The 22,584-nt window shown below is 38.2% G+C and overlaps 1 protein-coding gene across 7 annotated transcripts in view; it reads left to right on the top strand.

Moving 5' to 3' along the window:
* The window catches only part of LOC101743574 (latrophilin Cirl), a 395,071-nt gene extending 372,689 nt beyond the window's left edge, over positions 1–22,382 (top strand). For 2 of the 7 annotated variants that reach the window (XM_038020810.2, XM_062676455.1), the window contains 19 exons: positions 13–166; positions 490–591; positions 1,129–1,270; positions 1,766–1,923; positions 2,516–2,623; positions 2,905–3,035; positions 3,588–3,747; positions 4,321–4,488; positions 5,824–5,946; positions 6,488–6,684; positions 7,399–7,526; positions 7,924–8,149; positions 8,609–8,774; positions 9,822–10,036; positions 11,154–11,251; positions 13,571–13,739; positions 14,009–14,221; positions 15,962–16,249; positions 18,111–22,382. In XM_038020810.2, the coding sequence (XP_037876738.1) occupies positions 13–166; positions 490–591; positions 1,129–1,270; positions 1,766–1,923; positions 2,516–2,623; positions 2,905–3,035; positions 3,588–3,747; positions 4,321–4,488; positions 5,824–5,946; positions 6,488–6,684; positions 7,399–7,526; positions 7,924–8,149; positions 8,609–8,774; positions 9,822–10,036; positions 11,154–11,251; positions 13,571–13,739; positions 14,009–14,221; positions 15,962–16,249; positions 18,111–18,932 (3,768 nt within the window). In that variant the 3' untranslated portion in view covers positions 18,933–22,382. Of the gene's footprint in view, positions 1–12; positions 167–489; positions 592–1,128; positions 1,271–1,765; positions 1,924–2,515; positions 2,624–2,904; positions 3,036–3,587; positions 3,748–4,320; positions 4,489–5,823; positions 5,947–6,487; positions 6,685–7,398; positions 7,527–7,923; positions 8,150–8,608; positions 8,775–9,821; positions 10,037–11,153; positions 11,252–13,570; positions 13,740–14,008; positions 14,222–15,148; positions 15,510–15,961; positions 16,250–18,110 lie in introns of those variants that run through there. The other 5 variants (XM_038020811.2, XM_038020816.2, XM_062676456.1 and 2 more) reach the window with 5 other exon arrangements.
* The last annotated feature ends 202 nt before the right edge of the window (positions 22,383–22,584 follow it).

Here is a 22,584-nt window from a genome sequence, read left to right as displayed (position 1 = left end):
TATTTCCCATAGAAGACAACTCTAAGACAACCAGATACATCGTCGGAGAAGGAGCCTTCAGTGAGCCCCAAGGACGTCATTCCTGAAGAGAAAGATGAAACACCCAAAGAAGTTGAACTAGACCAAAACCAAAGAAACGACAATCCTGCGATAGAAGAAGATCCAGGTATGTAATGTATTCACATACAAACACTATTGCTTCCGGATGTTTTCCAAGTCAAAAAAAAGATGCACAAGAATACTAAGAATATTAGGAGAATTAAAAAGGTGTAAATTAAATTATTAAAATTAACTTTCAATGATAATTAATTAATGATTAATGAATATGACAAAAATGAGGTAGAAAATTTTTTAGAACAAATTGGGGCATATACCCCTACAGTAACTTTAAATCAGGGTTTTCAAAATTGAAATTATTAATTATACGTACTGCTACGTGGTCATAGGGTGTCATTTTAGTTTGGACAAATCAAAGTTCAGTTATTTCAGAACCAGTAACTGAAGAACCACCTAAAGAAGATGATTCCGATTTGACTGTATCAGTCAATTCACCACCAAAAGACAAACATGATATTCTGCAAGATTTATTCCGTGAGTATTAAATACAAAATTTTACCAGACGCGCATGTATCTGGCCAAAGATTGGTTATTATTTTAGTAGCTTGTGGAATATGTGAATTTACTTGAGGTTTCTCGTCGCTTACATTTTTGTTATGGTAATCAAAAAGTAGTCCTATGAATCTTACCGTAACTACATGCATCGATCTTACAAAGTTATCTTAAATAACAGCGGAATTTATTAAAATCGGAACATCGTAACCTGGTAATGAAAGATATAATTTAAAAAAAAGAGATTTAAAATCATCAATGATTTTAACGACTCTAAAATTAAATTGTTTACATTTTTAATATTTATAAGAGGCCAACTATACTCCTTTTAAAGAGCCACGAGTATGTCAATTACTTTTAAGTGTATAATAATCTTTATAGTCACTGTTTCTCCACTTCTCTATACATTATTACATAAGTTTTCATCATTATACACTGTAATTAATAGTCAATTGTTTTTTCATATCCGTTCCCTTTGTACTGATGTAATGTAAGAAAATATTAAATTTGTGTCAACAGCAACGAAAGAAATAAAAGCAATCGCCCGCCACGCTTACTGTCCTCAAGTGACAGCTAGAGGCTTACTGTGGAATTGGACATTGGCGGAGACTTATGGGGTGCAGCCGTGTCCTGGTGGAGCTACCGGACTGGCTCGATGGAAGTAAGTCGCACAATTCAACTAATAGTAACGCTTATACAAGATTTCTTTGTTTTAAACTAAATTCTTTGAGTTAAATATTAAATATTAAAACTATTAATTATTTAAATATTAATTTATTATTAGTCTTGCACAGCAAAATTGTGCTTCTGAACCGGATTAAATACATTTATTAGGAGGATTAAAGAATTGAATACTCTGATTGGTCTGTAAAAATCTATTTAGGCAATCGCTTAGTGTCCGTGATCAGTTTTAGTATAAATTTGTTTAAGTCATTGCTCCCTGTCAATTTAGCGTAACCGACTGTCCAATCTTCTAAGATAACTAGTAATCTTTATTAATTAATAGTGTTTATACAGGTTATAATAAAATATTTTGATATTATACAGAGCATTATTGAAAAAAAAAACTAAACATATTTCGATTTTTTTATAACAAGAATTAGACTTATTCAGAATTTCAATACCTGTATATGAACTATTGAATAATCAATTTCAGATGCACACTAACACCACATTACTACGTTGGAGACGAAAAACCAAGAAGACGAACGGGTCTACCCTCAGGAGAGAATTTCCATGATTTAGGTCTAGACCAACCCGTGGACAAGCACTTGCAATTGGTCCGACGGCTGGGCTCGGAAGTGCTCCTTAAAGGTCAGTCCACATAATATTCTACCTCGTATACAGTTCACTTTATGACGAATAAATCGCTTACAAACATTCTGACAATATTACAACGTGTTGATTCCAAAGAGTAACAAGTCGAAAATTACTGAAATTGTGCAATAATATGAAAATTTGTTCCATCAATTATCATTCAAAGGATTGCAAATAAAAACATAAAACTTTACAGTTTAATTATTATAGTGCAATTAAAAATAGTAATGACAATAATAGATAATTAGATACTATAATAATTAAAAAAAACATCCATGTAAAGCTACCATAGGTCATTGTACATCTTAATCGTCTCATGTAGTTTTGAATTGTTAATCCTTGGAACCGATTTAAGGTAAGTAAATTATAACACGAAATTTGATTAATAGATCGTCAATAATTCACCTTCAATTAATATGGAGAAATATCTCGCTACATTATCTCAGCCACTTGGATATATCACATGTCGGTACCTCGGCAATTCGATTTGACTTGGTCTGACTTGCTATTGACTCACCTCTGACAAGGCAATAGAGGGTGTCAGTAACAGGGAAATATCAAAATCGATAAACGAACGTTGTTTCAACAGGCCGCAATGGTGACACGCCAGAACTAATGGTCGATTATAGAGGGAGCAGCCTTCCTGATGCTCAGGCATCTAGTGACAACTCTCTCATCAATGTTGAACAGATTTACAGTAAGCATCTTTTTATTGATGGGAAGATTTATGTACATCGTAACTGCCAAGAACACGGGTTTTTCAAAATAAACCAAAACATTGCTGTTGTGGTCGAATATCTCCGGATCGTGGTATTATTATGACCGTAATTAACTCTTGACATTTAGAGGCTTGTTTTGATATTGTCATATTTTATCTCAGAATACTTGATGATAGCGAGCCAACAAACTCCAGCAAACACGATAATTAATGTAGTAAATAAAAAGTGGTTTTTAGGCAAAATCAAATTTGAATTACAGCAGATTTAGTACCAGAATGGCATGGAGCATCACCAGACCTTAGCGAGTGCAGATCCGTATGGCTGAACAATTTGGAAGCGAGGGTCAGAGAAGGAGAATCGCTACTTAGTATCAGCAATGATTTGGCACAGGTAAGACCGCATACTTACCAACAGGCCGTCTTCTTCGATTTGCTTAGCTTCTTGGGTTTATCGAGTAAAACAGTAAAAGGGTTATATACCGTTATTTGCTTCGTTCCATTTATTGCTTTGATGATGGTGTTAAATGGTTATAGGAGCCTATAGACATTAATAACGTTAATGCCGCCACCCACCTCGAGATGTGAGTTTAAAGTCTCAGTTTTACAGTACAACGAATAAACTTACAACCTCCTCCCCAAACCAAATGCATAACTACTTCACTGCAGAAACCGGGCTCAACAGTTCCATCAAAGTTTTTTTGGTATGATATTTTCCCCAAATTTTTAGCTTTAAATGACACTCTTGTAAAGTTGCAAAAATGTCGCTGTAAAAAGCCATTCACCCCCGATATAGTCGTCACCCTTAAGCAACATATCAAATTAGTTATCGTACTTAATCGCTATTACTAAGCCGCTGCTCTAGGAATTCGAAGTAACGGAGAAAGTGAACTATTCGGTGGTTCTATGCACGACAGCAAAACAGACATTCCTCATTGTCTTCTAGGTAACATCTTCGAAGACCCTCTACGGCGGAGACATGATGACAACTACGAGTATCATGAAGAAGCTAGCCCAGCGGATGTCGCAGAACATACAAAGCTTCCGGGACCCGAGCCAAAGAGAAGCTCTCGTTACCGATATGCTGCTTGGAGTTATTAAAACTGGTATGACATTTAATTCAAATATTAATAAGGCTAATTATTTTTAAATTGCATCGAATACAATAATTTATGTCTCTCTCTTTCTCTCTCTCTCTCTCTCTCCGCTACATTTTGTGAATCCCTCGTAATATCAAAATTTGTTAGGTGCTCTTAAAAATCATTTTAACCGCAATAATTTTTAATTCTCTGTATATGCGTACAAAAATTTTCAAGTAATTTTGTACCTAATAGAACACGATCTATAATGTTTAAAATTTACATAATAATATGTATCAAGGATCGATAATAAGAACAATAATGTTATTACTACAATTATTACAATTACCTGTGAAAGATATGAGATAATAAAATTTTGATAATTTTTATTATTATTTCGGTTAAATTCAATTTGTATATTAAGTTTTGTTTTCAAGGTTTTTAAATCATACCTTTATTCATATTATTATTTACTTTGGCTTGATCACGTTTGGATTTTATTTCACTTCTAATCAATTAATGTGTAAATGTCCAATATGTTATATAGTAGATCATTAAATTATATTGATTAACCTCATTTTAAAATTTACATTTTTCCAGGATCGAATCTTCTAGAAGAGAGTCAGCGAGCGTCCTGGGGCGACTTGAGCGTGGAAGGACAGAACCGCGTCGCCAGTGCACTGCTCACGCACTTAGAAGAAAACGCCTTCTTACTAGCAGATGCCGTTTCAAAAGAGAAAACAATTTTACAAATCGTCAAAAACATATGTGAGTTTCTTGACTATAGAATAGTTATTTGTGTAACAAGAGAGCAAAGTTGTTTTTTGTTTCGGGTGCTGATTTTGAGTCCCGAGCATGAGGATTCTATGATTCTATGATTAGTTAGAATCCTGAGCGTAGTTAGGGACTCAACAGCACGCGATGCAAAAAACTTTGCTCTCGTGTAGCGCACATAACTTTTCACCTCAGCAGTGAGAACACATATTACTTAGGAGACATAGAAATGAACAGGGATAGATTGAAATAACTATTTTAAAAAAAAACCTAATTTATTTATTGCAAATATCTTTAAATTTTAGGGTATTAAGCGTTTCCGAACGCGTTTTCTTTGAGGTCGAATTCCAAAATCGAATTTCGAAGGGGTTTTTTTTCTCTCGCTTTTTTATATGCATGAGAAAGAGACAGAGCACAGTCAAATTGGATTGTTTCAAATTAATGGCTAAACAATGGCAATTCGTGGCACTGAAGATTGAAAAATTAAAAAGCTACTTTGACCCACGCTCGTGTCAAAATCGCGTTTTGTTCACTGTTGTCTCGCAGCAAAAGCGGCATGTTTGAGTTGCTGAAGTGAAAAAGTGTTTTAGATGTCTGCTTCAATGTTCATTGCTCCGCGGAAGTAAGTAAATAAGTAATAGAGAGAGAAAATGTTTATATACATATATATATATAGAGCCTTTCAACCAAAAGTATGATTTTTATAGCAGTAATAACGAGGAAAATGATCTTATGGTAGGCAGCGGCTTGGCTCTGCCCCTGGCATTTCTGATTTCCATGAACGATGGTAACCACCTACCATCAGGTGGGCGGTAAACACATCTGCCTAAAACGGCGATTTAAAAAAAGATAAGCCGGGAAGTAAATTTAGTTTGAAGGATGGGGTAGTTCTTGTACTGTAAAAACTGAACTTAGAACTTATGTTTAGAGATGGGTGGCATTTACATTGTTGATGTCTATAAGCAATAAAATCTATACACATCTGCAATCTGTTATGTTCCGCTGTAAAATATATAAGTACTTATATAAAAGTAAAATAATTAAGAACTCTCATCAATAAAACTAAAAAAGAGCCTTCTCCTTTTTCTCCACCTTATGCCACTAGGTGGGGACGGCACAGCGAATCACATGTCCATACCACGCTAACCGTCCGCTCTTTAATTTGTTATTTACCGAGGCTACCTTCACACTACCTCTGATATACTCATTCCTTATCTTGTCCATTCTTCTATCTAAAAAAGGGCCTGTATAATTCAATGTTTTTTATATACATTTTATATGCTTATCCTCGTGTTTATATACTTATGTAGTAATCTATTTGTGCTACAGGCCTCTCCGTGAGAGTTTTGGAAGTGAAAAACGTAGAAGATGAAACATTCCCATCTGTGATAGCCCAAGAACAGTGGAAGGCTTCAGAAGACATCATTACGATACCAAAAGCTGCTTTATTAGGTAAGACGTTTCTATTCCCGGCGGACTTGGATCTCAAGAATGTGACGACTAAAAAAAAGCTTAAAAAATAATTAATAGTAGTAAATCTGTGGACATTTTGGTTAAAACAATATTATGAAATATAGATTTGACTCTTTGCCTGTAAAGGCGTGTTGCGATGAGCAATTTTGTATTCCACCCGACATTCAAGGGCTTCCTTTGACGCACAGGTGACGGATTTTTGAAACTTCTTTAGGTGCGTTGAAGGTAAAATTTAACTCGCGACAGTGTCGTTACGGCTAGAGAGAAAAATACAATTTAAGACGAGCGAGAGTGAGAAAATAGACAGAGCGTCTCGCGATCCACTCGACCGTGGAGAGAAGGAAAGGACGAAGCGAGCTAGGTCGTTTCTCTTAGACACAGCATTCCGTATTAAAAAATTTGATTTAAGGATAAAAAAAACAATAATACTACACACATAATTATTAAGGGTATAAAAACGTAGATACGATAGAACGCCAGCACATACGCACGTTTTAAATCTTGAATTCAATCCCACCAGACAACCGACAAAACGATCTGGTCAGGATTGTATTCTTCGCGTTCGATCGCCTCGAAGAAATTCTGCCCCCGACCTTCGGCAAGACCGCCCCTCACTACGCGCCCCACCGCTCCGAGGTCGGGGGGGCGCCCGCGTCCTCCACCAGCATTAACTCTGAGAAGGAAAAGAAAAATATCACAAGGCTACTGAATTCCAAGGTAAGAAAATTCTCCTCTCTCATAGGTCTTCTCGCACTGATTCTTAAACATACAAGTTAACAATTGACCAAGCTTAATACGCGACATTTATCTTTTTAATACAAGGTGCTTTTTATTTGGTATAAGCATCAACAGTTCGATGTTTTTAATTGGTATTCAATTGAGTTTACGCCATTGAAATAAGTGAGGATTTTTTTTAAATAGGTCTCCTGTAAAGTTGCAAAAATGTTGCTTAAAAATATTATAATATTATTTTTTTCTTTGATGTGTGGACGAGCTTACAGCCTACCTGGTGTTAATAGGTTACTGGAGCCCATAGACATATATAACGTAAATGCGCCACCCGCCTTGAGATATAAGTTCTAAGGTCTCAGTATAGTTACAACGGCTGCCCCACCCTTCAAACCGAAACGCATTACTGCTTCACGGCAGAAATAGGCAGGGCGGTGGTACCTACCCGCGCGGACTAACAAGAGGTCCTACCGCCAGTGATTACGCAAATTATAATTTTGCGGGTTTGATTTTTATTACACGATGTTATTCCTTCACCGTGGAAGTCAATCGTGATCACATGTTGAGTACGTATTGCATTAAAAAAAATTGGTACCCGCCTGAGATTCGAATACCGGTGCATCGCTCAACACGAATGCACCGGACGTCTTATCTTTTAAGCCACGATTACTTCTAGAAGTGTAATAATGTTCATAATTCCAGGTGATATCCGCGAGTTTAGGGAACGGCCGCCATATCCAGCTCTCGCAAATGGTCAAAGTCACCATGAAGCATCTGCAAACGGAGAACGTAACCAATCCCGCCTGCGTGTTCTGGGATTATACTTTGCAGTAAGTGTGATAGTGTATTGAGGGTAGTTCGTGTTTTTTTAATTTTTATATTTAGCGAACCGACGGCTCATTTAGCGAACCGCCCGGCCTAATTGCCTGTACACCTTTGAGATACGAAGTCCGGTTTGAAAGGTGATATTGTACACTGCACAGTTTGTTTGTGCAGTTAAATCGTTTTTATTAAATTAATTTTAAGTAAAGAGGTATAAATAAGTTCCTTCAAATAATGGTGCCAATCATTTGTGGAAAATTTCAACTCATTTAATAAATTTAAGTGAGAGTATGACTTTCTTTTACTGTACTACTACTACAGTAACAGTACCGGCTATTAGTAAGCCAGGTAGGGTAGGCGCGAATTTTAGAGTTTCTCAATTAATACTCGATCGACGTTCCTCAGTGGCTGGTCCCCTGAAGGTTGTGAGGTGGAGTGGACGAACTCGACTCACACCGGCTGCGCGTGCTCCCACCTCACGAACTTCGCCGTCCTGATGGACGTTCACGGCGTGGCCCTCAGCGCTGCCCACGAGCTCGCCCTGCAGACCCTGACGTACGTCGGCTGCGGGATATCCACTGTCGCTCTGTCTGCTGCCATGATCGTGTTCACCTGCTTCGGGAACACTAAGGTGAGTGTTTAGCCAAAATCGACTTTAATTTCCCACAGTTAAGGTTCATTTTACAACCGCCTTCTTGTTTGTCACAAAATTTCTTTTGTTAATTGCACTTGAGTGAGATCATAAATAACTTTTATTTGGATTCTACTATTATTGCTTATGGATTTGACTTCGACCAATTCAAAACATCTAAGTGGCTTAGGCCTTAGGACTGAGAATAATAAGACATGACAACAATAAGACAGGACATGGCTTCGGCCTTACGATCAAGAACAAGGAAGACGTGGCTTCGGTCTTTAAAACTACCTAAATTATCCAATTAGTTTACCAAGAAACAGACCTGGCTGTATGGACTAAAGTCCTTTGCCTTTCCCATTAGGGATAAGTTAATATCATCATTGAGTGAGATCTGTCGTATTTCGATAGGCACTAAAATAATGCGTTGTATTGAAATCAAATTTATTTTTTCAGTCGGATCGCAGCTTAATCCATAAGAACCTATGCGCCTGTCTGCTTGTCGCCGAAGTAGTGTTTCTGGCCGGTATCGATAAAACACAGAATAGAATATTCTGCGGGATCATCGCTGGGCTGTTGCACTATTTCTTCTTGGCGGCCTTCGCTTGGATGTTTCTAGAAGGTATGTGAGCCGAACTGTGATTCTGAGAAAGCGATTTCAGTGTTCGGTCGATGATCGAAAATCGACCATAATCACCGACTCCTCAAGGCCTAGAATCATTTGATGCGTTACAATTGTTTTGTTTATTTTGATTTTGAAATTTGACCCCAAAATAAAGGATGCTAGTATATTTTAATTAATGACGAACTTTATTGTTGAATCTAGCAACCAGTGTGCTTAGTGAGAGTTTTTTAACGTTCTCGATAGCGTAAAAGTTAACTCAAATTTGTATGCAGTTGGGCTGTGCCAAGCGGCAAACGTAGGCAAAGATTCTTTTTTTTATTGCTCAGATGGGTGAACGAGCTCACCTGGTGTGAAGTGGTTACTGGAGCCCATAGACATCTACAACGTAAATACCGCCATCCACCTTGGGACATGAGCTCTTAAGGTCTCAGTATAGTTATAACGGCTGCCCCACGCTTCAAACCGAAACGCATTACTGATTCACGGAAGAAATAGGCGGGGGGTCCACAAGTGTTGCGGGTTGGATATTTTTGATGTTATTCACGATGTTATTCCTTCACCATGGAAGTCAATCGTGAACATTTGATAAGTACGTATTGGTACCCGCCTGCGGGATTCGAACACCGTTGCATCGATACGAATGCACCGAGCGTCTTATCCTGCAGTCCACGACGACTTCTAACTCCATACAACATACAACTCCATACAAACCTTCTTTTTTTTTGAGGCCGGGGGCCGAACCTCCTCCGAGGTCTCCGCGCCTAGGAGGTGCGCGGGGTATGTGGGACTCAACGATCTGCAGAGTGTTGTGAGCAGACCGCGGGCCCAAGCAATTTTAGGGTTCACCCACTAAACGACTCCCCTGCACTCTTACACCCGACGTTCGACCTCCGTCCGGGGTCAGAACCCGGTCAGAGTAGGGGGTTCCCGCGGTTAACTTTCACGCTATCGAGAACGTTAAAAAACTCGCACTTAGCACACAGGAGAATGCGCTGCTCACTATCGTTAAGGATGTAGTTCGAAATACCCAATAATTCGCACCAGGGTTCCACCTGTACGCGATGCTGGTGGAGGTGTTCGAGCCGGAGCACCCTCGCGCGCGCTGGTACTGCGCATGCGCGTACCTGGCGCCGGCGCTGGTGGTGCTCGCGTCGGCGGCCGCGTACCCCGGCGGCTACGGCACCGCCCAGCACTGCTGGCTCTCCACCGACCGCATGTTCATCATGAGCTTCGTCGGACCCGTCACCTTGGTTTTGTTGGTAAGTCGAGGTTTTAATGAGAGTTTTTTGTAGGCAGCGGCTCGGCGCTGCCCCGTGGCCTTGCTGAAGTCCATGAGCGACGGTAACCATGCGGTGGGCCGTGTGCTCGTCTGCCTACAAGGGACATAAAAAAAATTCTTAATTCGCGGATCTAATACACACACATTGCTAAAAAGGATTCTAATATGTTCGGTATCCAACCGCATATCCTTTGTAAACGCGTTGTTTAATGGACTAATAAAGCTCACTGAGTTTCTCGCCGGATCTTCTCAGTGGGTCGCGTTTCCGATCCGGTGGTAGATTCTGCGAAGCACGGCTCTTGCTAGGGTTCGTGTTAGCAACGTCATCAGGTTTGAGCCCCGTGAGCTCACCTACAAACGTTAGGGTTACGCTGAAATAGCCCCTAAGGCTACCAGCTTAGGTAGGAAAAAAAAAGGACTAATTAAAACGTAAAATATACCTTATTACAACTACACCTAAAGTATGTTGTTAAATGATATCGCCGACATACCATCACCGCGTTATCATTCTATATTCGTATATACACCTCGAATAGAGAGCTTTTATCGTAGTTATTATTTTAATACGCTTTTGTTAGCTTCAGACGTGTGTATGTTAGTATGTAACCGGAATCTTTGAACACGATTTTGACCCTCTTCAAAACGTCGGATTAACTCGAAATTTGGTATACTTATTAAGGACCGATGACAATTCCATATTAAAAAAAATATTGAAATTCTACTAAAAAATGAAAAATAAATATTAATTTAAAAAAAACTAACAAAATACGCTTTTATAGAAAATACAACTAAAAATAGAATTTTTTTTTTAATAAATTTGAATTAAAAAACGTGTGACTTTATCACGTGCCTTAAAAGAGATTCCGCGGTAGATTAGGCAGGTAGATTCTGCAAAGCACTGCTCTTGCTAGGGCTAGTGTTAGCGATACTCCCGGTTTGAGCCCCGTGAGCTCATTTACACGTCAAGGAGAAGCTGAAATAGGCTCTCAAGGCTATCATTACAGGAAGGAATTTTTTTTTTAAGACAGTCTTATCTCCAACGCTGAACTAAAATATACTATGAATGTGTGATAAACAAATTTCCTTTACTTTCGCAGGCCAACTTGATATGTCTGAGCATGGTAATCTACATGATGTGCACTCACTCCACTGTGTCGCTGAAGGCCAAAGACGATTCCAAGCTATACAAGATCAAGTAAGAACTTATCTTAAATATATACGACATTTTGACGGGAATGCGAGAAGTGAATTTGTGTGATTTGTTTTATTTTGTTTATTTAGTATTTCTTCAGATTTAAATGTGTAATAACGGTCGTTTATTAACTGTTTAATATCTGTGAAAATGCACAAATGTGGGAAAATGAAACAATAATTTTTATTATATTTCATCCCATATCATCGCATTTCATTTCATTTCAGTTCATATTATCATTTTTCATAATAATAAGAATATAAATTAAAATAAGACATGACTTAAAGGTCTTAATTACCAGGTCATAAATCCTTTAAAAAAATTTTAAATACATACTTATTATTATTAATCTTATCTATATATTAATACGTGAAGCAAAAACTTTGTATCCCTTTGTACCCCTTTTTGCAAAATTTGCGCGGACGGAGGAGCATGAAATTTCCCACACTTATAGAGAATATAGAGAAGGAGTGCAGAATGCTAAATTTTTTTTAAATAATGCATAAAAGACACATTAAATCAATAAAGAAAACATTACACACACTAACGTGTATTTAACACACACACACGCATATATACTATTTTGTTTATTGTTAAAGTCTGTGGTCAAGTTGATATTAATATTGATCTCTTTAATATTATTTGTCTATAGTGTAGCCTTAGTGAAATGTTTTTATAGAAGTAAAGCCTTTGACAATAGAACCATAATAATGTTCAAACTTATAATTTCAATTAATAATTATTGTCGAATTTCGACTACCGGGCGACCACTTGTTATATTAGATATAGATTTATTATAATCTTAATAACGGTGGGCAGCGGCTTGGCCCTGGCATTGCTGACGTCCATGGGCGACGGTAACCACTCACCATCAGGTGGGCCGTATGCTCGTCTGCCTACATGGGCAATAAAAAAAGAAGAATAAAATCTGTAACCTAGACAGATAAATGTCAAGCGAATAAAAATAATTTAAAAATATCATGCAATACACAGACAAAGAGTTTTTTTTGTTTTAAAAATTACCCCCGTCTAGCCAGACTACAAGTGATGTATTGCTGGTATAATTATACATAGTCAAACACGTGCTAATCGTTAAATGTAATTACGTGCATGTGTTCCTAATCTAACACATTCGTAAATTTACCGAAATAGAATACCGAATACGTCCGAATTTGACGATGGGGGCAAGCGTTATCAAAAGATGTGTAATATTTAAGAGTTTTCAATAAACTGAAAGCACTGAATTCCTTGAGGTTTATTGAGTAGACGAGCTTACAGTCCACCTGGTGTTAATTGGTTACTGGAGCCCATAGACACAATACCGTGCTTACCATAAGGGCACACGGGGCCCGTGCCCAGGGCCCCCATTCTCAGAGGGTCCCGAAGGACCGACAATTTCTCTCACACATTTATTCTCAAAAGATTTTTGTCGGGCACATTACACTTTTTTCACAAATCAGTAATCTTATCAGAAGGTATTTTCAAGGCATATACTACGCCATTATATCGATGACTGCGCCTATTCCTACTGTACTAATTAATAATATTTCCGAACGCATCCTACCTAATTTACTAAGTACACCATCTAGCAATCACGATAACGGTTTCCATTATCATAATCGTAACCAAAATACCAGCGGCATTCTAATATCATTAATGACATATTATATCATACTGTATTTGATTACCTCTATAATAAATGGTCATACTGAGTAATAAAATATTTTTTTACTTTCCAAAAGGGCCTCAAATTCTTGTGTGCCCAAGGGCCCCAGCCTAATTTGAGACGTCCCTGCATAGACATCTACAACATAAATGCCGCCACTCACCTTGAGATATGAGTTCTAAGGTCTCAGTATAGTTACAACGGCTGTCCCACCCTTCAAACCGAAACGCATTACTGCTTCACGGCAGAAATAAGTAGGGTGTTGGTACCTACCCGTGCGGACTCACAAGAGGTCCTACCACGAGTCTCCTACCTGTTCTCTTCTTGATTGCATTCTAAAACAATTTCTTATTATTACTAACAACTTCCATTTTTTCATCGATACTTTGCACTATAGTTGATATTCCTCGCCGAACCCGTGAGCTAGTCCACGCACTATTTTTTTTTTATTGCCCTTGTAGGCAGACGAGCATGCGGCCCACCTGATGATGACTGGTTACCGTCGCCCATGGACTTCAGCAATGCCAGGGGCTGAGCCAAGCCGCTGCCTAAGCAATAAATAAAAATCCTTAGTCAAGTAATGATCCCGGTATCGGATATTACTATTATACTACTATATCCGTAATGGCGATATTATATATTTTTTTCTTTTTCAGGGTCTGGTTGAAGAGCTCCCTCGTTTTAGTGTTCTTGTTGGGCTTGACTTGGGCTTTCGGTCTTCTCTACCTAAACCAGCAGACAGTGGTCATGGCTTATGCGTTTACCATCCTGAACTCCCTCCAAGGGTTGGTCATCTTCATATTCCATTGTCTCCAGAATGACAAGGTAAGCTCTTCAGTTGAAAAGAAAAAAAAAAAAAAATTAAAAAAAAAATTAAGAAGCTATTAATTGGGTGATAATAATAATAATAATAATAGTTGCATTAATAAAGCAGTTATTACTGGTATTAGAACTGATATCTCAAATTGGGTGCCGCATTTACGTCGTAGATGTCTATGGGCTCCAGTAACTACTTAACACCAGGTGGGCTGTGAGCTCGTCCACCCATCTAAGCAATAAAAAATAAAAATAGTAATGAGTCGGTTAATTATTAGTTCCGCAACGAATGCGCTCGTCTGAGTCGTCGCCACCGCTGGCTCTCGTGCTGCTTGTACTGGACGGGGCAGCCCTCGGAGACCCTTCAGCACAACAATGGACCCTCGGGGTCCAGCTCGAACCACGTCGACACGCGCCAGGGCTCCGTCAAGAGCAGGAGGTACCACCAGGCAGCGCCGCCTGACGACGAATTGGACCCCAGAGATGTGACGGTAAGTGGAATTGCTGAACTGGTCGTGGCCTTAAAATGACGCTGTCATTGGGCTTTTTTCAAATTACTTAACGGGCATTTTAAACGGCTTAAGATTGCGCTTTTGGTGTAAAAAAACTAAGAATAAACGAATCCCTAAAAGCCATGCTGTCGTGGCCTAAAGGATAAGGCGCTCGGTGAAATCGTATCTAACGATGCGACTATACCAACGTTCAAATCCGGCAGGCTGGTGCCAATTTTTCTAATGTTATATGTACGTAATTAATTCGTGTTCACGAATGACTTCCACAATAAGGGAGGAATAATAATAATAGTAGGTTTTTATTTCAGAATATAGAAATTTCATAAAGCTAAACCATATACTGTTAGTAAATCTCACCTATGACCAAACCCGACGGCTTATAGTGTTGGTTGTTCAAATGTGTTGCCACCCAATACTTCTAAAATGGGCTGTTCATTAATTTCAATAACATCTTGTAATTAATGTAAAACGCCATTATTTTGATTATTTGTGTTAGGTATTACTAGAGCCGGATCATATTGCCGGTACGCCCGGGTGTGTACCCTCAGCCTGTCGTTTTCTCCCGTGAAGCAATCATCTCTTCTAGTTTTAAGGGTGGGGCAGCCGTTTTACTCTACAATTAAAATTTCGACCTCATGTCTCAAGGTGGATAGTGGTGATCACGTTGCTATGTCCATAGCTTAGGTGTTTTCTTATCTCCCCAATAAAAATTAAACAGAGTTCTCATATCATTTTCATTTAACATATAAAACGCTACTGCTCATTTATTTTAAGAAATTGCTTACATATTCCGAAAAAAAAACTGCATGTGCTATGGGAAACATTCGGTGGCGGTATATATATATAACACACGATGGTACATACACAACCAAAAAAAACTAAATACAATAATATGAATTCACACAGAACACAGCGAGCACGTCGGGCCCGTCCGCTCAATCGACCAACAACTTGGTAATAAACACGCTCAACGTTGTTGTAAACAACAACAATCATAACAACAACAACGTTATAAACAACGCGGCTGTAGCATCGCTGGCCGCCGCAGCCGCCGCCCATAATTACCACACTAGGAATAGACGAACGTCGCAAGAAAACCAGAATTTCAATTCAAGCAATTTCGGTCCTAGTCTCAATGCGACAGGGGCTAATTTCGGTCATAACCTTCAAGATAGAGAACCCCCCGCTCCCATGGCACATTTACGAAATCCCTTAAACGCTGGCAGCGGAAGATACCCCCCGGGCTACCGCCAAAACGGACAGCAAGGTGCGTATACGCAGACGAGATAGGAGACTTAAAGAATTACGAAAATACCACCAGATACCAACCACCACTACTTTGTGATTAATGAAAGTCAGCTCAATTTTAATTTGTGTCCTGTAACTTTGTGACTAAAACCAAAACGTGACTAACATTAGCGGCTGAGCCCTTTTTAAAATAACAGGTAAGTCTTTTTATGTATTATTATTCAATGAAAAAAATCTAACGCTTGATTAAAAAGAAAAAAAAAAATAGAAAAAAAAAACTAACAAACTATTCTTTTAGTCTTGTTCATTAACACGTTCTTCTGGTGGTGTGGTGGTTTTAGAGGTTAACCGCATCCTCTAAACGTGATCGTACTAGAGATCTATACGGTTTATGGTGCCCTATCTCTGCGTATGCGCGCTTCCGTAGCCTCTTCCCTTTTTGTTACTATAAGCTATTTATATATTTATTAGAGCTACAACATACATCCGGAAACGAGATGGAACGTACGCCCGACCGCGCCGATATACGTGCCAAACGACGACGCAAGATCGATCCGTGTGCCCACTCCGCAAAACATCCCCCACAGTGCGTCGCACTCACATAGCATCGCGTCTATGCATAGCTACAGGGCGATGGAAATACCGAACGATTATCAAAATCTGAGGTCGCGTTCGCCATCTTGCTTTTCGAACAAAATGGCGGCCTCGATTGGCGCGAACGAATGGGCGGGCAGCAATGCCGGTGCCAGTGTATGGAAGGTGAGGGGTGGGCTGTAAATAACGCTTCGTCTCCCTATCAGTTTTAGTGTTTTTAGTTTGGCGTTTTAGTAAGATCACCGAAACGGTAAATGAGAAGTGGATTATCGAATACACGAGAATGTTTTTGGACGTGACAACGTCTTATAATTCGATGGAGCCGGCTGCACGCACGAAAAAACATGACTCGTGCGGCGTTACCTCGCTGTGAGGCGTTCCACGATCACGTGGCTAAACTGGCAATAAATTTCTCCAATTATTTGACGACAACAAAGACGCGATCATGGAACGCCGTATTCAATTCGAGTCTAATTTGAAAATTGAAAACGTCATGAGAGGAATTGAAGCGTCACGATCAATTCAATAGTGATTTCCATTTACCTCCTTCTCTATATCCATACAAAATATCTATCAGACAAATAAAATTTAAATTTTCTTTTGAAAAATAAAACCATTTCATCCGCATTTTCTTATGACGTTGTCACGTTCAACTATCGTCAGTAAACCGACTTTACAGACAACCGATTTTTTGCGTGTATTGTGAGCTCCCACGCGCCTTCGGTAGGTATCATGGACTGCAGTGTAGTTAACACTAGAAGAGCCATTTGTGTGTGACTTAAATCTAGCGCTATAAAGAAAATCCTGTACGTTTTATCATAAAAATAGGTTACAGGATCGATTTTCATTTATTTCAGATTTATATATCGGTAAGTTCACGACACTGTGTTTTTGTATACACGTACGTTCCAGAAATTTCGCCGCGATGAAGTGATGAAAATTCATACAAAACCATCATCATAGATATTGTATTCAAACTAGATAAACATAACATCTAGACGAACATTTAATACTTTACACATATACCGCTTTAGATGTAGCCGCAATTAGGATATTGCCTTAAAAACGTGTGATGGTTTCTTATTTAGACTATTACAATGCTTTTAGGGAGTGGTAAGGGTCTTACTAAAACGTTTTGCATGTTACGTCTCTTTAACATTTGCATGTAATTTCCTAACATTCATCGTAGCCCTGCCCAATCCTTTACACAGACGTCGAAAACACAGCACGTGACATTTATAGAGCACCATTATATACGTAAAGAAGCCTTAACGATACGCCCGAAAGAACACGATCGAATGAATCATTTAAATTGTTATCGAATCGTGATAATCAGTCGTGATAATGAGTTTTAATTGTTTATTTGCGATTCGCAAAAACGTTAAGTAATTAATTATTTATTCATTATATTCACGAATTGAAAAAATAAATATATCCCTACATTTTTTCATTATAAAGGCTAAAGTATTCCTTGCTAGTAACAGACCGCGTCAGTTCTAGACTTGGTCACTGTAGAACGACTTCGACACGAAATCAGTGGTTAAAATGAGTTTAAAAAGACTTCAAAGCACAAAAAAATCATCATATATATTCATTTTATAGGTCAATTTTATTTAAAAAAAATCCTGAATCATTTAATTAATTAAATTTTTTGGCAACCCTATTTTTAAATAAATACTCCGGTTCACGGATAGGAGACACCGGTGCCAAGCGACCAGCAGTCCGCTGTTTCGACAGCTCTCATCGATTTGAAATCGCTTCGAGCTAACACGACTAACAATGACTAGTCAAAAATGTCTTAAAATTTCCATTTTGAGCTACGAATACACTTTTGAGTTTTAATAATTCAAATATCATCGAAACAATTGAGCTGTCTTTTGTGTTCTAATAAAGCTTTTCGAGCTTTGCGAAGTTTATAATCTAAAAGTATACAATCTTTTTTTTAAATAGAAATCATTCTTAATGCCACAAATAACAGATCTGCTATCTCATTCTCGTGTAACTCATTAATCGACGTGTATTGCAGAACACTTCTTCTAAACACCACGTTGGGAACACTTCAACGCTACCGCATCACGACACTCTCTCCAGGCAACTGGCGCCCCCAAATCATCTCCACAGCCCTTACGAGTGCGAACCGGTGGCTCCTGGCTCACCGCGCCACATGAAAGACGAAGAAAGCCCCCTCCATCATCAAGGATACCAGACCACGCGGAGCTACAACCACGACTTCCGGAACCCCCACGTCTACATGTCCCAGCACTCGCCGGGAAGTCAAGAGATGATTTTTCGGAAGCATTACAAGGACGACCGCAGGAAACACCACCATCACCACGGAAGCCAGAACATGAACCACACGTATTCGGAGATAGCGTCCCAACAGGGCCGGATGTACAGGCGCGGATCCGAACAGGAGTTCCGCGTGATCCAGGACGATCCGGTTTACGAGGAGATAGAGAGAAACGAAACGATGATGTCAGACGTGTCCGACGACAACTCCGGACCGGACTGCAGACAGAATGTAGGTCACCACGGCTCATCTAGCTCCAAGTTTTTTGGGGACCACCGACCGCTGATATCGTACAGCCCAGGCGAGAGGCACCACCACGACCCGGAGCATTACGGGAAGTACGGTAAATGGGACACGTTAGAGCGCTACGATCCGAGGCATTACGAAAGCGGTCGGCTGATGCACCAATACCACCAGCCTCAAGAGAACATGAGGGCGCTTGCGGCCGTCCTCAACGGGGAGAACAACGTCGTCTGCCATTTGGAGCCTCACAATTCTTACGACGTGTACCAGCCTCAGAGCGGCAACCCCAGGACTGTATCCCAGCCCAGTTTCTGAACAGTGCATATGTGATTGTGAGACTTCTCAGTGAAAGCATTAGGTACTTTTTAAAGACTTCGTTCTGGCTTAGACGAGTGGAAGAAGCGGCCGTCGCTGACGTCACTCGTCTGAGTCCAAAGCACGAATCGGACTGTACAGAATATAGTGAAATGAATTTTTCTATGGAGTTAGATTTAGTGTCATATAGCAACACGATAAGTGATAGAGTTTACGTAGAGAACTTGCCATAAACATGGACTTCAAATATATTTATAGTAACGTAAATTAAAAAAAAAAATCACTTTTCCACTGTGATCCTATTTAAATGTATGTAAAGCTCAAGTTTCAGTGTTGCGACCATTTTGTTTTTTGTTTTTTTTTTTTATATATATATGTAATAAATGGATTTAGCAATGTGTACAGTTAGTGTAGAGTAAGTATGTTTAGTACTTCCAGCGTGTCCTTACTACTGTTACTTACTACCTTTATTATCATGGCATTTTAATGGCATTTTTGATGTAGATAAGAGAACTGTGATCCTTTTTATAATTTTACTGTCTTAAAGCTTTTTTAAAAATAAATAATAGCTAAAATTCCAATAATAGTTAAGATTTATCTTGTAAAGAAACTAAAATGCTGTGCAAGACGGAATGATACCTCAAAATCATGATTGTTGTTTGTGACCTATTTGGCAAACTTCGCTTGATAACCATAACCGAGATAAATATTGTGACGTTGGGGGCTCGGGAGGGGCGTTGGGAACCGACGCACACGACATATGCAACATAAGATACATCTCACGGTTATACAAAGCTTAACATAAATAAATCTGACTCGAATATTACGTACATGCATGAATTGACTCTTAAAAGATCAGGATCTATTCAGTGTTCCATGCTGACTAGTTTTGAATTCATTCTTCTGTATAACTCAGACATAGCTTTCCTATAAATCCATATATTTCTGTCTAGTGTCCCTTGTCGCTATCCAGGACTATATGCAAGAAACCATGTCAATAGCCTTACGGGAGAAGGATTCAATTTAGTTTGTATTATCATAGGAAAATTCTAAAATATCCTGATGTCGCTTCATAAAAGTCTACAGTATCGACAGCCCGCTCATTACGTATGTACTTTTAATAAATTAAAAAGGTCTGTAATATATTTGTCACAAAAACAACATTTTTCGGGTAATTAATTAATTTAACAAAATGAATAAGTTAATATATTATTTTTCGCGAACAATCATCACTGCCACGAAAATGTAACGGTTAGTAGCAGTTTTTTTTTTATATATTTAATTCCTCTTTTGACAGCTCTTTATTTATTTTCCCTTTGAATGGTATTTAACATAAGTCCATCCAAACTTATATAGACTGACACCGTTTGATGTTGTGCACTTTCCTGTATATTAGAAGTTAGTGTTTACTTAAAACTATTACGTCTTAATCAAAGTAAAGTATCGAAAGGAAAAAAAAATGTTATGTAAAATGTATACATAGTTAATAGTATTGTTGGCAGAAAAGTTATTTCACTAAACATTGTGTTACAACTTCGCGAAATCGAAGGTAGCTTTCCTAAATCGTGACGTGACATAAAAACTCTGGGGCTTAAATAAGAAATGAGATAGAAAAAAAATGTTTTCCAAACGAGGCAGTGTGATACATTTAGAAACGGGTTAAAAAAAAACTCCCACGAGCTCGGATACGTGTAGTTTTAAAGGCTAAAAAAAAAACACCTTAAATGAAGGGAACATAATTTTTCATGTGAGATTGAAGTCTCTATCATAGTTATGTATCATTGTATGCCTTCAACAGATGATCTTCACGACAAAAATAGGTAGAGTGATTATGGTTTCTGTCCGGGGTCACAGAGTACTCTACATTCATCAAAATTATTTTCATCACAAAGTTAACCACCTCAGTATATCTATACTAATATATTAATCTACAGTGGTTTTTACGGATGTTCCGTTATAACTACTGAACCGTGCATCCGATTGACTTGAAACTTGTTATCCATGTAGAAAATACATGTACTTAATGGATAGGTTAATATTTATATGAGTGTTGGACTCCCTACACCAGTTGCAGGGGCGTTAATGATGAGAATCTTTGTGGGGGTGAGAAATAATAATGTAAATTTTAAATTCCCAGCGAAGCGGACGGGTACAGCTAGTACTATTTAAATTATTAGTCTGGATAAATTACTCTCACATTGTTACTTTTACTAACTAAAACTCTGTGATTCCATTCAAATTCATGTACGCCCCAAATTATTTATTTTATTAATAGGCAGCTCTGTTGAAATCACTTTTCTGCTAACTCTACCGAACTGATGCCATGAAAATAAAACGAATGAATGAAACCGTTGAAAAAAATAAGGAATTGTTTACAGCCACTTAATTTAACTCTTACGTGTATCAATTGAATCTATAAAGCAATATTATAGACTGAAGTATTAAATAGAACTTTTGACCGCTCTTATTGAATATTTAGCATTAATTTATATACCTTTATATATGGTCAAAACTTTTATGGAATACTTGCGGGTAGATGAATGTTAATCAAAACGTGGGATTGTTTATTTTTTCTAATTGGGTATACTAGTCCAGCAAATTTTTTCCTCCTAAAATATGAGATTTACGTCAAAAAATCTACAAATAAACGTCTTTGCTTCACGCCCTACTACTAAGAGTATCTGTCTCAATTCGTTCTAAGTATGCGTTTATCGAGTATGCCAAATTCGTCTAGCAGAACGCATCAGTGATTCTCAAACTTTATGTGTATTGTGTCCATTTTACTCGACTTTGAGCTCCCTTTTTTGAGCTTTAGTAACCCGGTTCAGTAAAGTTATATTCAAAGGTCTCTTCTATGCCGGTCATTAGACCGTCGTATCTTTAATTAAACAATATATGTACTGTCCATTACACATTAGAGACATTATTAAGTAAACATAAAACTCTTATTGATACTTATGTGTTATTTGCTCTCTATATATGATTGTTTTTCTTTTCATGGAAAATCAAATATATGCTCACGACGTGCTTGAATAAGATACTTTATAGCGGATTCCATCTATTGGGCCCCTTTTTTAATATACACTTTCGGAACCACTGCTCATTAGTTTACACACACACAAACGAGGTATCTGCTGTAAATGAATTTTCAATTACATATAAAATATGTTAGAACGATTACTTTGTCCAATTGTTGTTGTTGTTGTTGTTCTTTTTTTGACGTAAATCGTATTCCAATAATGATAATTATAGTGTGTAATAATTGTAAATTGTGTCATGTGTAATTCTGTTACATAATTATAATATGATATTATTTTTGTTTTGTACGTATTTTAAAATGACGTTGACGAAGCGTATTAAATGTAAAGTAGGCGAAATGAAACCTGTAAATAAATTTAAAGTTTATATATAAATAAACGGTCGCTGTTCTAAGAGGATGGCGCTCACGAATATCGTTCGTATTTTATTTATAACATCGAAGGGTTTCTATTGTTATTTTTTTATTGCTCGTGTTAAGCGGTTACTGGAGCCCATAGACGTCTATAACGCAAATGCGCCACCCACCTTGAGATATAAGTTCTAAGATCTCAAGTATAGTTACAACGGCTGCCCCGTCCTTGAAATCAAAACGCATTACTGCTTCACGGCAGAA

Source organism: Bombyx mori, chromosome 27, assembly GCF_030269925.1.
Source record: "Bombyx mori chromosome 27, ASM3026992v2".
NCBI lineage: Eukaryota > Metazoa > Arthropoda > Insecta > Lepidoptera > Bombycidae > Bombyx > Bombyx mori.
This window is presented reverse-complemented; position numbering and strand designations above follow the sequence as displayed.